General features: G+C 43.6%; 1 protein-coding gene across 1 annotated transcript in view; it reads left to right on the top strand.

Annotated features, from left to right (window-relative positions):
* The window catches only part of HDAC8 (histone deacetylase 8), a 239,943-nt gene that overhangs the window by 209,108 nt on the left and 14,350 nt on the right, over positions 1-16,485 (top strand). Inside the window, exon 10 of the mRNA XM_082609097.1 lies at positions 5,123-5,228. Coding sequence (XP_082465223.1) covers positions 5,123-5,228 — 106 coding nt within the window. The remainder of the gene's footprint in view (positions 1-5,122; positions 5,229-16,485) is intronic.

Here is a 16,485-nt window from a genome sequence, read left to right as displayed (position 1 = left end):
TCCTGCCTCCCCAGCCTCGTGTCCTGATCCTCCTTATGCCCTACCCTCGAGCAACATCAAATTGTGCTAAATATGCTGTTCCATTCCACAGTCCCTGCTCTTGCCCAGGCTCTCTTGGGAATGCCTCCCTCCCACCCACCAGGCCCCCTTTGCAGACCCCGCCCTACACAGTCACTTCCTCTGGGGTAGTTTAGAGGCTCCTATGTGTAGTGCTGATCTCCAGAATGACCTGGGTTCAAATCTCACACCACACGTGCTAGCTGTGTGATCTCTGTCAAGTTATCTGACTATTCTGTGCTTCCGATTCTCATCTTAAAATGGAAGTAGGGCTTCCCTGGTGGCGCAGTGGTTGAGAGTCCGCCTGCCGATGCAGGGGACACGGGTTCATGCCCCGGTCTGGGAAGATCCCACATGCCGTGGAGCGGCTGGGCCCGTGAGCCATGGCCGCTGAGCCTGCGCGTCCAGAGCCTGTGCTCCGCAACAGGAGAGGCCACAACAGTGAGAGGCCCGCATACCGCAAAAAAAAAAAAAAAAAAAGGAAGTAATTCTAGAACCTCCATATGAGTTGGTTGTGAGAATTGTCAGTCCATAAAAAGTGCGCAGACACTTTAAGTGCCTGACACATAAGAAGCCTTTAATCAATATTAACTGTTAACTGTTATTGACATAGAAAACAAACTATGGTCACCAAAGGGGGAAGAGGGGATAAATTAGGAGTTTGGAATTAACATATACACACTACTGTATATAAAATAGATAACCAACAAGGACCTACTGTATAGCACAGGGAACTATATTCAATATCTTGTAATAATCTATAAGGGAAGAGAATCTGAAAAATAATATATATATGCATATATACGTATAACTGAATCAGTTTGCTGTACATCAGAAACTAACACAACATTGTAAATCAACTATACTTCAATTTTTAAAAAGAGAAAAAGCATTGACTGTTATTACTTGTGACTTTAGTATTATTGTCATACCTCTCATCATACTGACCCCTCCTACTAAGCATATCTTACAATCTTTGCACCCCAGTGACTAACCTAATCAGGTTAAGTACTTAATAAAGTATCTATTAAGTACCTACTGACACCTAGTCAGTAGGTACTTAACAAATGTTGAAGAAAGGATAAAAGGATTGGCTGTGCCGGGTTTGTGGTTTGGTTTCCTGTGACCACATAGGATTAGGAAGGAATAACAGCAACCTTAAAGCTTCTTCTGAATATCTTCTTGACCAAATAACTAAGCGTATGCTGTTTGCATTGCATGAGCAAGAGCTGGAGGGGAGTGAGCAAGAAAGGCACATTGAGCTGGCCTGAACTGAGCAAGACTGAGCTATTTTCCTTTCTTTATTCATTGACTCTTGGGTCGAGAAGGGACCAGCTCCCCTCAAGTGCTATTCCCTTCCACTCCCACCCTTCAGCCCCACCTCATCCTTTCCATTTGCCCCATTCCTGCTACCATGTTCCCCTCAAACACGCATAAATGGAAACCCAGAAAGCAAAAGGAGCGCTGAGGAAAAAGGGGAAGGGGTGGAGAAGGGTTTTAGCACCTCCCTCCTTCCTTTGCTGAGATCAAAGCCAGCGTTTGCACTTGTCAGCCGGCTGGGCTCTTTCATACCCTGCTCCACCTGTCTGGGAATCACATTGCCGCTTGCCTGTTTCCTTTCCTGTTCAACACTGGAGGTCAATTTCAGGGTACGGCTTTGAGCTATTTCTAGTGCTGGCCAAATCCCTCCACCTCCAACATCTTTGTCTTATTGATCGGATTTCCTTTCCACCTAGCAAGTAAGCAAGGGCAGGAAGCTATGAGAGAAGTCAGTTTCTCCACCGGCTCTAGGCGGAGCTCATGGTTTAAACAAGCGGGAAGCCACTGGGGCTGCTGGGCTTTGTCTGGCAGGAGGAACAGGCTCTTCTTTCTGCATCGTGGGGGGCCCCCAGTGCTTGGCCCAACATCCCCCAGGGTCTGGGTGAGGCACTGGTTAGGCAATAGCTTCTTGCCTCAGAAGAAGGGAATTCACATGTACTGACATCCTACCCTGTGCTGGGCCCTGTGGTCGGCCCTTTAATGTATATTATCTCTGTGATTCCTAACAACCCAGCCAGGTCAGGATTTATCATTCCTCTGGTAGCAACGACTGAAAGAGATTACGAAGCTCGCCTGAGGCACACAGCTCAATCGGGTATGAAAATCCAGCTCTGCCTAACTCCGAGGCCGGGGCTCTTCCCGCCTCATCATGCTTCCTCAAGAGCCGAGAAAACTGTTCATGCCATAAATTGGCTCCTTGCATTATTCCACAGAATTAACTGAATGGCCGGCTAAACCTTTTGTGAATTAATGTAATTCAACATAATTTTAAAGTAAAGGTTGAAGGAAATTCAACTCTACAGGCTCCGCAAAGAGAATGCGACAGAAGTTTCTGCCTTTGCAGAGTTCATGGTCCCGTAGAAAGGAGTTAACAAGTGCAAAACTAAAAGCATAATATAACACAGAAACAAATACCACGAGAGAGCCAGAGAGGGGAAGAGGGCACCACACCACCTTTGCCTTAGATACAGCCTCTGCCTTCCCGGTGCCTGTCACTTCCCTCAGCCCCAAGCAGAGCCTCCCAAGGCTAGGACCAGTCAGCTGCCATGTGGAACTGGATCACAAAACAGGGACTTTCTTAAATCATCTGGGTCCCCTAGCCTAAGAATAGTGCGAATAAGCAGGACCTGGGAATAATATTTGATTGGCAAAGGTGGGGAGATGTTTAGGAGCCCACACTCACCTGCAGCCAGCCTGCTTCAGCAAAGAATGGGTTATTTATGGGTTAGTTAAAGCCAGGTGCTCATGCAGCCAGGACAGGAGCCTTGATCCCAGTCAAGCTGAGCTCTCACGTGGCAGTCACTTCTGGCCCCAGCTGACCGTCTTGCAACCGTGTGCTCTTGGCCCAAGAGGGGGCTAAAGCCAGAGAACGCGGCTGAGCGTGCGGCAGGCCCTCACAATGAGGACACGTTGTTCCAGACGCTCAGCCCGAAACAGATAGCTCACAACATGCCTTGCTGACAGAGGATCAGCAGTGTTATCTTCGTAGATAGAGGCAGAACATTCCCTCCTCCTAGACCTCAGCAAGGCCCCCTGACTCTGATTTTTATAGCACTTTGATGCCACGGGTTTGGGTCCCCCACAGTGGCTTCTTTGTTGCAGCTGCCTTTCTTCTATTGCTCTCTCTAAACCCGTCTTTCCATACCCGTGAAATGAGTGTACTACTTGACACCTTCTGGAGGAGGAGAGGCCATCCAAGGAGAGAGGGCCACACCTGTTTGAAGCCTTCTCTTCCAGAGCCAAGCCCACGAGGTTCTTGGGCTTGGACTGAGGGGCCCTCCTTGGCTAAAAATACAAACCTCTCAGGTTTCTTTGATCAGAATGGGGGAGTTAGTTTCTGGATGTGTCCCCCAGGTAACCCCTCTCGTCCATTCCATATATGGATGTGGTAAAGATGATCTCTACTCAAGGCCTCTTCTATCTACAGAATTTGGGGCTTCAGGCATCAGAGAGTAATAACCCCAGCAGGAAGGAACTAGACCCCTCTTTCCTTTTTAGTTCAGTCCAAAAAAAAAAAGCATTATAAGCATTGGCACAGTCTTGGTCATTTTTCTTTTAATTAGATGTGTGGAGTCTTCTGTCATGGATGTGCAAAAGCCATCTCCCCATCAAATTACTCCCATAGATTCCACAAAGACACTGTTAGAATCCCTAGAGATTGTTCCACAACCTCTCCCACAGTGCCAGATGTACATCCAGACTCTTAACAAGGATAATTTGGTGGCAATGACAATCACCCTGGATTATTTTTTTAGAGGCTCTTTGAATGACATCAAATTCATGACACATACCAAGATCCCTTTTGCTCATGCCCTCTGTACCATTTTTTTCCATGGAATTTGAATTTCCCTGGCTTACTTACCACCTAACAATATCACTATTGAAAGCACATAATGTTAAGGACCATATGCTCTCTCTCCAGAGAGTGTGCACAAATACTATTTCTGTTAAAAACTAAACAGAAATAGTAGCTTTGCATATTTCCCATTCAAAGGCTTATCCCAATTGAATGATTCCCTTTGTCATGGGGTGTTTTTCCCCAAGCGGGCCCTAATAGAGAAGCTGAATCAGATATTGTGACTTAGCAAAGGTCACAAGGAATCATCTAGTGAACTAGAAATAGAATCCAAAGACCTTTATTTTGATTCCCTGCATTTAAAAACAAATAAACTCTACTACGGAGAAAGAAAAACTAGAGAAACCAGGCTCATTTGACATTCCGGGTCAGGGAATTCAAGGCAACCAAAACTAACAGGCAGCTGCCTTGGTCTGTGAGGACCAAGGAGGTGACTAAGGCACAGGTGCTGCCTGCCTTCAAGGAGTTGATAATCCAGTGCAGGGAGATCAGGTCGCTGTTGAAAAATCTCTACACACTGCAGAACGTGCTTGGGAACACCCAGAGCACCCCAGAGGAGGGTTTGTCCATCTTCACAGCCCCCGCAGCAGCCGGCACAGTGACCTGTATGTGACATGCCGGCAAGCACTGTCGATTTGTTGAACAGGGGCCATAAGAGATGTACCAACAGAACACTCTGGGGGTTGGTGGAGAATGAGGGACAGCTTTGTGAAGGAGGTGACATTTGAGCTGTGCCTAGAAGGATGGGGAGGTTTTTCATAGGCAGCAGGGGTTGGGGGAGGGCCTTTGCGGACCCCAGGAAAGAGCAATGGCAAAGATACTCGGGGGGAGGCGGGGCGGGGTGGGGGAACCAAGCCCAGTCTCATTTGGGAGAGCCCGGAGCAGGCCAGTGTGGCTAGAGAACAGGGGGATAGAGAGGCTAGAGAGAAAAATTGAGACGTGAGCAGAGAGGACCTTGAACACCAAGCCAAAGAATTTCACAGTGGACTGTCATGGGAGGTTTGAAAATGGGGAACGGTTTCCTGCTGCATCCTCCTGCCCTGCCCACCTGGACCTCCCTTACCTTGTCAGTAGTGGTGGATTTCTCTTGATTGTTCTGTTTGTATGTGGTTTGGTTTGGAGGTTTTCTGTGGTTTAGTTTGTTTTTTGGCCTTTCCCTTTTCCTTACAGTTTTTCACAGCATATGGTCCTGATTATGTGCTGGAAATCACGCCAAGCTGCCGGCCAGACCGCAATGAGCCCCACCGAGTCCAGCAAATCCTCAACTACATCAAAGGTGAGCACCACCCCTCGAGTCCTACCCTCCTCATTCCACCCAGCTTGTGGTGACCCATCAGTGGGGACTTCCCCCAATACCATTTGTCATTTGGTGGCTAATCTTTACACCGACTTGGAAGGGAAACCTCTTCTTGGCCTGAGAGCTTGTAGTTGGAATTCCACACTGGTCACTCTGGTTGGGATTGTCATTTGGCCAGCTAATGTCACCTTCAGGGGAACAAAAGGTTCAACTTTAGGCACCTCCAGTGGAAAGCCAGTTCTAAAGTGTGCCCTGGAACTCTCCCTTTGAAAAGGGCAACAGTAAAATCCTCTCTAAGATGAGGGAAAATCAAGTCAATTCAGACTTGGGGTTGGGGGTAGGGGTGAAGGGTGCTCACAGACATTCTGTTCCAATGTGTTCCCTTGGTTCAGTAGAGCCTCAAGTGACTGTGAGCCCACAATGAGTAGTCAGGGATTCTGAAGCCCTGGGAGTGGGTTCCCCAGTCTCATTTAGAGATGTGGCTGTTGCCCTATCCTTCCCTTCCCTAAGGCTGGCCTCCAATTATTCTGGCCTCTGGACAGAGGGAAAATGACAGTCATCAGGTTATCGCCCTCTTGATCACACTGTCCACTAGCTGTTTGGGGACGCTATTGGTAGAGCCCCCTTCCCAACCCCAGCTGCTGCTTCTCAACTCAACTCACTTCACCTACCATTTTTTAAAAGTCGTTTTGGCACCCACATTCCTATTTAATTGAATGTGTGTACGTGTGCATATTTTTTTGGATCCTAATTATTTGCAAAGTTAAGAGGCCAAAGGTATCACATTGCCTATCCTGGAGAGTGAAATTCCCATGTTTATTCATCTAACAACCAAGATAGCACCAGTTCTCCTAACTTTGACTCCCTCATTGGAATAGAATCTAGCATGAAAGGGAGGCCTATTCTGTGTCAGAGTTAGTCTGAGGGAACACGTTGTACCCTGGGGGTCTTTGCCGAGGGTGATATTAAGGCCCCATCCTCTAGTACAGCCAAGTCTGTGACAACAGCTGAGTCCATACGCAGGGACTCCACATCCCAGGCTCCTTTGACCAGAGAAGCGTTTCTAAGCTCAAGAGTCATAGACTCATAAGGTTGTGCTCATAGCAGTGCTTATTGCCCCTCTCAGGTGTCCCACATCCCTCAGCCTTTCCTTGACCCTGCAGTTTCAAGCCACCTCCCTCTGGCCTCTCAATGGCTACCAGCCTCAGAAGTCCTCACTTCCTAACCAAATCCCCCTCCCTCCTCCAACCTTTTTAAGGCCTTTAAAATCTTTCTTTTCCTGGCCCTTCTTCAGCCCTTCTCACTGCGTTGCAGCCCCGATTAACACTCATGCTCCCACCCTAGTTTCCTACTGCCCTTCTCAGATCCTGGACCAACTTCTCTTACCCCTTTTCCTTCTACCTTGCCATTTTCCCCTCATCCAGTCTCTAAATCCTGGTAGAGCACAGACAAAGCAATAGAAACAGAGAAACTAAACAAGGCTCTGCAGCTACTTGCTCACACCTGGGTATGTGCAGATATCTGTATGCCCTCATGCTTTCCTGCACACATACCCAGGCACTTATCTCCAGAGACAGGTGACATCTTGCTATTGAGGAAATGGAAATGACAAGGGAGAGAAGACGTAAGGAAAGTAATTCAAAGGGAAGAGAACTAGGAAAGGTAAGAAACCCAAAAGAGGAATAAATTTTGAAAAGACTTGAGATAAAAGATTAGTTTGAGGGTTGGTTAAAAAATAGTAATAATAATAATAATAATAAATCTTAGAGGATATGTAAGTTACACGGAAGTCAAGATTTTTTAAAAGATTTTTTAAAAGATCCAAAAATGGACAGAAGACCTAAATAGACATTTCTCCAGGGAGGATATACAGACTGCCAACAAGCACATGAAGGAATGCTCAACATCATTAATCATTAGAGAAATGCAAATCAAAACTACAATGAGATATCATCTCACACCGGTCAGAATGGCCCTCATCAAAAAATCTAGAAACAATAAATGCTGGAGAGGGTGTAGAGAAAAGGGAACACTCTTGCACTGCTGTTGGGAATGTGAATTGGTACAGCCACTATGGAGAACAGTATGGAGGTTCCTTAAAAAACTACAAATAGAACTACCATATGACCCACCAATCCCACTACTGGGCATATACCCTGAGAAAACCGTAATTCAAAAAGAGTCATGTACCAAAATGTTCATTGCAACTCTATTTACAATCGCCCGGAGATGGAAACAACCTAAGTGTCCATCATCGGATGAATGGATAAAGAAGATGTGGCACATGTGTACAATGGAGTATTACTCAGCCATAAAAATGAACGAAATTGAGCTATTTGTAATGAGGTGGATAGACCTAGAGTCTGTCATACAGAGTGAAGGAAGTCAGAAAGAGAAAGACAAATACCGTATGCTAACACATATATATGGAATTTAAGGGGAAAAAAATGTCATGAAGAACCTAGGGGTAAGACAGGAATAAAGACACAGACCTACTAGAGAATGGACTTGAGGATATGGGGAGGGGGAAGGGTAAGCTGTGACAAAGCGAGAGAGAGGCATGGACATATATCCACTACCAAACGTAAGGTAGATAGCTAGTGGGAAGCAGCCGCATAGCACAGGGAGATCAGCTCGGTGCTTTGTGACCGCCTGGAGGGGTGGGATAGGGAGGGTGGGAGGGAGAGAGACGAAAGAGGGAAGAGATATGGGAACATATGTATATGTATAACTGATTCACTTTGTTGTAAAGCAGAAACTAACACACAATTGTAAAGCAATTATACTCCAATAAAGATGTTAAAAAAAAAAAAGATCCTGATAGGTTAAAGCAATATTCTGGCTGCAACGCCATGAAATTAAACTGGGAGAAAATATATGGACTAGGAATTGGGTGGGTCCTCAAAAGCAACTGGACACACACAAGATGGGAAACATGGCTTTGCAGCATTTTGTCTGCAAGAGAGTTAGGGAGTTTCGTCAGTGTGAGTCACCAAGGCAAGGTGGCCTCCAGAGATGCTAATGCAGTATCGACCTCACTTTAAAAGAACTGGAGACAAATAGGAGCATATGCTCCAGGAGGTCAGTTAGGATGGGGAGAGAACTGGAGCCCAGGCTCCAAGAGGTCTGGTTGGAGGAGCTGGGCTTTTGGAGAAAAGAAGACCCAGGGGGATGTGGTCCTATATCTCTGAGAGGCTGTCACAGAGCAGAGGGCATAGACAGAGTCTATGCGGTCACAGGGCACAGATCTAGGCTCCATGTGCAGATATTATTAAAAGGCAGATTTTCATTCAAGAGAAAGAAGAATTTTCTAACGATTAGAGCTGTCCAAAGTGGAACAGACTGCCCAGAAAGGAATGAGGTCTCTATTGCTGGAGACATACAAGTAGAGGCAAGACAGTCACTTGACTGTCATATCGTAGACAGACTCCTGCATTTGGACGAGGGTGATTATACTAGGTTATTTTCAAGGTTCCTTCCAATCCTAAGATTCTAGGATGCTGTACATTAAAATGAGAAAATAGAAAAACAATAAAAAGAAGATGATGAGAGTGCAGGGGGTGGTAGATGAGTCACAGTTGGGGGGGCACAGGGGAGGTAATGCTGTGTATAGGAAAGAATTGATGAGGAGAAGAAAAGAAACTAGGTGGCTGAGAGTGGGTGGGGAGCCAGGACAGCAAGTAGAATGGCTATAGAATACTAGGAATCTTCAGATTTTTCCATTTAGCCATCCCTTTCATATTGACAAAGTCTTGTGTTCTAGCCATGCAAATGAGCAGAGCACATAAGTCCAGAACCGAAAAGAAATTCAGTTGAACCTAGAAGAAATGAGGCTAGAAAGAAGTCCAAATGTTGCTAAAAATGGCCAGGCTAACCTGCTATACTGAGACCGTGCCCCTCCAGCCTGGTGACGCATGCTGCCATCAGATAGTGTGTTGCCATGACAATGGTCAGTGTGGAAAGGCTGCTGAATTTTCTGCATTCTGAAAGATTTTCCTGAACCTGCCTACAAGACTATCATTTGTTCTTGCATATAAAACCTCTGTGAGGCTGGCCATTTCTCTCAGTGCCTCCCTCCCCCCACTCATTCCCACCCCCCATTAAAAACAAAGGTAGTGGGGCAGAGGCAAGGATTATTTGGGGGAGGTGGATGGCAATGAGGGAGTGGATGGATTAAGCTCCACTCTATGGGAAGGAGTTTCACCAGCATATCTGGTTGAATTTGTTTAACCTTTGAGCTTGGCTTTTCTCTCTTTCTCACATCCCTTAGAAGCACACACACACACAAAAAAAAGCACAAAAGGTGGGATTTTTAATCTATTGGAGATGAAACCTGAGGAGGTTCATCGTATAGAGATGCATTCCATATGCCACAGGATGACTGGAGGCACAGGCAGATTTGGACCTCACCTTATCCCATCTTTACTGCCCATTAGACTTTCTAAGAGAGAAAAATAACAAAAATAAAACTATGGAGAGTCCATTCAAGCTGTTAGCTTTATACAGAGAAAAGCTATGTGTTGCTGCCACAAATCGTTCTTCTCGTGCCAATGAATCTTGAAGATATGTGTCATTGTTCACAAGGAAGTGTGGGTTACAGAGTGGATCGCTCAGCCTAGCTCATGACCACTACTGTAAAATCACCCTCACACCATCTTCATGTGCTCAAACTTGTTTGTCTTTCCTCTCTGGTTGACGTACTCCAGAGGAGTTGGCTCACAGTGAACCTTCCAGAGTTGGAACAGTGCTGATGTGATCAATCCCCAGAGGCAGCTAGCTCCCTGAGCCTGCCTAGCTCTGCGTGGGGAAACAGGGGTAGAGGTTTTCTAATCCCTGGTACTGATGACATTTGAATTAAGTAAAAGTCCCTAGGGGGCCAAAAGCTTCATGTTGCAGCCCAGGCCCGACCTGGTGGGTGAGGGGGAGGGGAAGGTGAGTTGTGTATATGTGAGTATGTGTTGCAGTTGTAACTGGAGGTTTCTACACTTGCTCTATGTTCCCAGATTCTACCCCAAGTTTGCCTAAGTTAGAAAAGTAAACAAGTGGGACCAGGAGGAAAGGAGCAGGAGGAGAAGAGGAGGTGGGGGGAGGACACAAGAGGAAAGAGCAGGCCTTGTGCCCATCTGCCCTTTCTGACCCTTAAAGAAGGAGGCTTAGTATGGCAGCCTCTATGGTGCTGGGTTGGGGAGATGGACCAGCAAACTGATACGGGTGTGGGGAGAGACACCACAGGAGAAATAATAAGAATAATAGCTACTATTTATCTTACAGATGAGGAATTCAGAGAGTTTCAGAGAGGATAAATGACTTGGCCAAGGTTACCTTTATTCAGTCATTCAGCAAGGAATTACTAAGCACCTACTCTGTGCCACACACTGTGCTAATAGGTGGTGGAGCAGACATTTGACCCCGGGTCTGTCTGAATTGAGACTTTGGAGTCAGGCTCTTTGGCCATACCAGTGCCCCTCCTCTCTTTGCAGTGTTGCCCTATCAAGCCTACTCATCATCTGCTTTTTCCAATTACCCCTGGTAAACCCCTCCCACCTTGTACTACACACCCGGCTCCTTCCTTGTGGCTGATCCAAAGCATCTGAAATCTGATGTCTCTCTGGAAATGGGAGGAAATCAGCCATGGACAACATTTGAAATTCTGGTCCCTGACCTAGGTCTTTTAGCCATGCCCCTCTCACCCCACCATACTGTAATTGAAACGTCCACTCCATTTTGAGATGAGTAGAGAAGTAAAAGAGAAGGACAGAAGGTGGACGAAGCCAGCCCACATGACTCCTGCTGCCTGAAGTGTGCTGTGGTCACCAGGCCCAGCCTATTTACAGTTCCACAGCCCCAAGCTGAGACCCTTTGCACATCTACCGGTAATATTCTTGGGAGAACCACTGTGCTGAATGTAAGCAGCACCTCCTCTAGCAGCCTGAAGTCTGGGATTGACATTCTTCTAGGGACTAGCAATTGGGGCATCAGGTCTGGGCATGTCCAAGGCCTGTTGGAGCCCCCAGCTTGAAACAGTGCTCCTGCCCTGTGGGACTCTACACAATGGAAACTCGGCTTACTTCCACACCTTCTCTTGCTTCCTGAGAAGCCATGAGGGTAAATTGAAAGCCAGGGTTAGTCCCAAGACAGACTGACCATTTGCTTTAGGGCTTCTTGAAAGGACTTTGGAGCAGGATAGTGGAGGCTACTCTGAGCCAATTTGCATGACTTCAGGTGAGGATCTCTGTGATGTCCATCCCTTATCTCCCTTTGCCATCCCCTATCCTTTCTTCATCCCTCTTCAGCCCACTGTGGTCTCTTCCAGGAGCCTCGCTTGCTTCACTAAAGTGTGTAAGAATTGGAAAGGTTGGTTATTGTTGTTGTTGCTGTCATTATTAAACAAAAAATTTGTAAATATATCATGCTGAACATTTTAGAAATTCTAAAATGAAAATGAAGGCTGCTCCCCAAAGTTCTAGTAACTTTGACGGCGGCTTTTAACAAACGATGAAAACCCTTGGCAGGTTACTTTTGAAGACTTGAAATACCTACCTAAATCCAGAAGGTGGGAACTCCCATTATTGAAAGCCTAGTGTGCGTCACCATGCTGGATTCTTTACATACTTGATCTCATTTCATCCTCACTATTACCTCATGAGGTAGGAAACTGGTGCCCGCAGAGCTAACGTAACATGCCCGCAGTCACGTAACAAGTAAGTGGTGACATCAGGATTTGAATCTAGGCCTGGTGCCCCTCCTCTTCTTGGCACTATTGCTCAGTCAAGTCTACTCATCACCCCTGTCTGCTCTTTCCAATCGCCCCTAGTAAACCCTTCCCACCTTGCAATGTCTCCCAAAGTGAGGTTCTGAATGAGGTCGATTTTAAGAAGTATCATTGTGTCTCCACTTTAAAGCCCAGCTAAATCAATCAATGAATATTTTTTGGAACTTCCCATGTGCTTGGTGTCATGGGAGATATAAGAGAAGTTTAAGACATTAACCCTGCTTCTGAAAAACAGTTGAGAAGTCTAGGTGAGGAGACAAAACTAACCCCCTTAGACACATCAGAACATAATAAGGGCTGATGCAAGGTAGAAGAAGAAGAGAAGTAAGACTTTAAGGAGAGTGCTTTCAGAAGGCTGGGATGTTTTGAATAGATAGAATAGGGAAGTGCTCATACGCAACGGAAACTTGGATAGGTGGGAGCCCGGGGCAGATAGCAGGTTTCCTTGAATTTCAGGCTGAATTGTCCATATCAGATACAATAAAGCAGGAGCCATTCTAGGTTCTGGAATTAGGACATGACATGATGCAGTGATGTTTGGATGGATCATGGTGGTATTCCAAGGGTGAGCCTGCAAAGACCTGTACCAGAACAGTGGTGGTAGGCTACTCCCTATCCTATTCCTCCCGAATGGCTGAGAGCTCTTAAGAAGAGAGTATCAAGAGCACTTGGAGGTATGTCATTTATAGGGGATCAAGGAGAAAGGAAGGAGTAAAGATGACTCTGAGGTTTCCAGCCTGGATACCAACTGGGATGGGGAGCCATTGGGGGTGGGGGATAGTTTTACAGAAACATATACTTGATGTGTTCTCTTTCAATACATTGAGTTTGAGGTATGATACAATATCAGTATAACTACATGGAAGAATTTGTTGCAGCCAATTAAAAATAAATTTTTAAAGATAATTTGATGACAAGAGAATAATGCTCATGGTAACTTAAATCTTAAGTGAAAAAAAAGATATGAAATGATTTAATACCATATAGTCTCAATTTTGTAAATATACATAATGTGTGTGTGAGTGAGTGTGTGGATATGCTTAGAAAAACACTAGAAGGAAATATACCAAAAGTGCCAACAGTAGTTATCTTTGATGGTAGGATTGAAATTATGGGTAATTTTTTACTTGTTCTGTACTCTTTTTCTGTATTTTTCAAAATTTCTAGCATGAACGTGTATTGCTTTTATAGTCAGAAAAAAAGAAATACATGTTGGAGCTTTTTAAGACAATAATCTTTTATCAGACCTTATGTCCCAGTTTTTGGTTTACAAAATCTGGTCACTGTACCTGCACACAGCTGGAAAAATAAGGGACTGGAGATGGACTATTTTACATGTTTGAGGTACTGATTCCTTTCTTAGGTACCTCTAGTAATTCTAGGGTGCTTCCATTTGTCTTGAAAAGCATGTCATGATGTAAAGCCTCTTCAATCTAGTAGAAGGGCTGAAAATCCAGATATCTCCCTAGGACCACCTCCCTTTCCAAAACTGTCATTCACTCCAAGGCAACTGTCTCAGCCTTTTTTCTGGGTTTTCTCTCCTGCGCCATTGATCTATATACCTATTCCTGTCTTGATTACTGTAGTAGCTATATAATAAATCAGGTAGAGTGATTCCCCTTTCTTTTTCAAAGTTGTTTTAGCTATACTAGTGTCTTTGCCTTTCCATATAACCTTTAGAATAACCTTGTCTATATCTTTAGAAAAAAAAACCTTGATGTGATTTTGTTAGGAATAGTGTTTAACCTGTATATCAATTTAGAGAGAATTCCAATCCATGAACATGGTATGTCTCTCCATTTATTTAGATCTTCTTTGATTTCCTTCATTAGCATTTTGTCATTTCCAGCATACACATCCTTAACAGGTTTTATACCTAAGTTGTTCTTTTATTGATTTATTATGTTTTTCATTTTGGCTTCCATGTGTTCATTGCTAGTATATAGAAATACAATTTTTGTATATTGTTCTTGTATCCTGTGACCTTCCTGAACTCATTTGTTATTTCTGGCTGTTTTCTTGTAGACTCCTTAAGATTCTCTACATAAATCACCATCTGCAAATAGAGACAGTTTTATTTCTTCCTGTCTGATCTATATGCTTTTTGTTTCCTTTTCTTGCCTTATTACACTGGATTAGACTTCCCGTATTATGTTGAATAAGAGCGGTGAGGACAGACATCCTTGCCTTGTTCCAGAACTTAGAGGGAAAACATTGTCTTTTACCATTAAGCATGATGTTAGCTATAGGTTTTTTAGATTTTCCTTAAAAGTTGAGGCAGTACCCCACTATACTCCTAGTTTTCTGAGAATTTATGTCATGAATGGATGCTGAATTTTATTTAATGCTGTTTTTGCATCAGTTGACACTAATACCAGTATATATGTAATTTTTCTTTTTAGCCTTTTAATATGGTAGGTTACATTGATTGATTTTCAAATACTGAACCAGCTTTGTACACCTGGGATAAACCCCACTTGTTCATGGTGTAAAAAAATATATATATATATTCTAATTCTAGGAACTGTTTGCTAATTCTAAGAATTAATTGCTCAGAATTCTATTTGCTAATATTTTGTTGAGGACTTTACGTCTATATTCATAAGGGATATTAGTCTGTAGTTTTCTTTTTTGTGACACCATCATTTGCTTTCAGTATCAGGGCAATATTAGCCCTATAAAAATGAGTTCAGAAGTGTTACCTCCTCTTCTGTTTTCTGCAAGAGAGAGTATAGAATTTATGTTAATTCTCATCTTTAGTAGAATTCTCCAATGAGACCATCTGGACCTGAAGGTTTTTTTTCAGGAGGTTTTTTTTTTTTTTATTTCTACTTTGATACCACTGTGGTCAGAAAACATGTTCTGTATAATTTCAAATATTTTCAATTTGTTGAGGCTTGTTTTATGACCCAGTATATGGTCTATCTTGGCATGTGTTCTGTGAGTGCTTGAAAAGAATGTAATATATTCTGCTGTTGTTTGGTGGATTATTTGATCAATGTCACTTAGATCCTGTTGGTTGGTAGCATTGTTGAGTTATTCTATATCCTTGCTAATTTTCTGTCTAGTTGTTCTATTATCAATTGCTAAGAGAGTGATGTTGAATTCTCTAATTCTAATTGTGGATCTATCTATTTTTCCTTATAGATGTATCAGGTTTTGCTTCAGGTACTCTAAAGCTCTGTTGTTTGGTGCATGCACATTTAGGATTGCTATATCTTCCTGGTAGATTGACCCTTTTACCATTATGTAATGTCCTTCTTTGTCCATGGTAATTTTTTTGTTGTTCTGAGGTCTACTTTATCTAATATCAATATAGCCGCTCCTCCTTTTTTTTACTAATGTTTCATGGCATATATTATGCTATCCTTTTACTCTCAACCTACTTATATTTGAAGTGAGTTTCTTATAGACAGCATATAATTGGATCATTTTTTTAGCCACTCTGCCAATCTTTGTCTTTTAATTGGTGTATTTAGATCATTTATATTCAATGCAATTTTGATATTAGGGATTAAATCTGCCATTTTATTTTGTGTTTTCTATTTGTTCCCTCTATTCTTTGTTTCTCTGTTTTCTTTACCTTTACTGTTGGCAACTTATACCTTTGTTCAAATTCCATTTTGATTTATTTGCAGTAATTTTGTCTGTATATGTTAGTATAGGCTTTTGAGTGATTGCTCTGGGTATATATTATACATATGTAGCATATCACAGTCTACAGGTATTGCCATTTTACCAGTTTGAGTGAAGTGTAGAAACCTTACCTACTTTTAAGTCCCTTTCCCCTCTTCCCCTCCCCCACTTGTAATCTAATTATGTTATTATATAATCTAATGATATTTCCTCTATATATTCAGAACTACATCAGACAATGTTATAATTTTTCCTTCAATCATCAAACATAATTTAGAAAACTCAAGAGGAGAAGAAAAATCTATGATACTTACCCATATTTTTACCCTTTGCATTGTTCCTTCTTCTTTCCTTCAAGATTTCTTTTTTTTTCTTAATTTTATGTATTTATTTATTTATTTTTGGCTGCGTTGGGTCTTCGTTGCTGCGCGTGGGCTTTCTCTAGTTGCGGTGAGTGGGGGCTACTCTTCATTGCGGTGCGCGGGCTTCTCATTGCGGTGGCTTCTCTTGTTGCAGAGCACAGGCTCTAGGCTCGTGGGCTTCAGTAGTTGTGGCTCACAGGCTCAGTAGTTGTGCCTCGCAGGCTCTAGAGCACAGGCTCAGTAGTTGCGACGCACGTGTTTAGTTGCTCCGGAGCATGTGGGATCTTCCTGGAGCAGGGATCGAACCCGTGTCCCCTGAATTGGCAGGCAACTTCTTAACCACTGCGCCACCTGGGAAGTCCCAATATTTCTTCTTTCATCATTTCCTTTCCATGTCAAAAACTTCCTTTAGCTAGTCATTTAGGGTGGGTCTAGTAGCAACAAATTCTCTTAGTTTGCCTTCCTC

This window comes from Mesoplodon mirus (assembly GCF_964341445.2).
Source record: "Mesoplodon mirus genome assembly, chromosome: X".
Classification (NCBI taxonomy): Eukaryota; Metazoa; Chordata; class Mammalia; order Artiodactyla; family Ziphiidae; genus Mesoplodon; species Mesoplodon mirus.
This window is presented reverse-complemented; position numbering and strand designations above follow the sequence as displayed.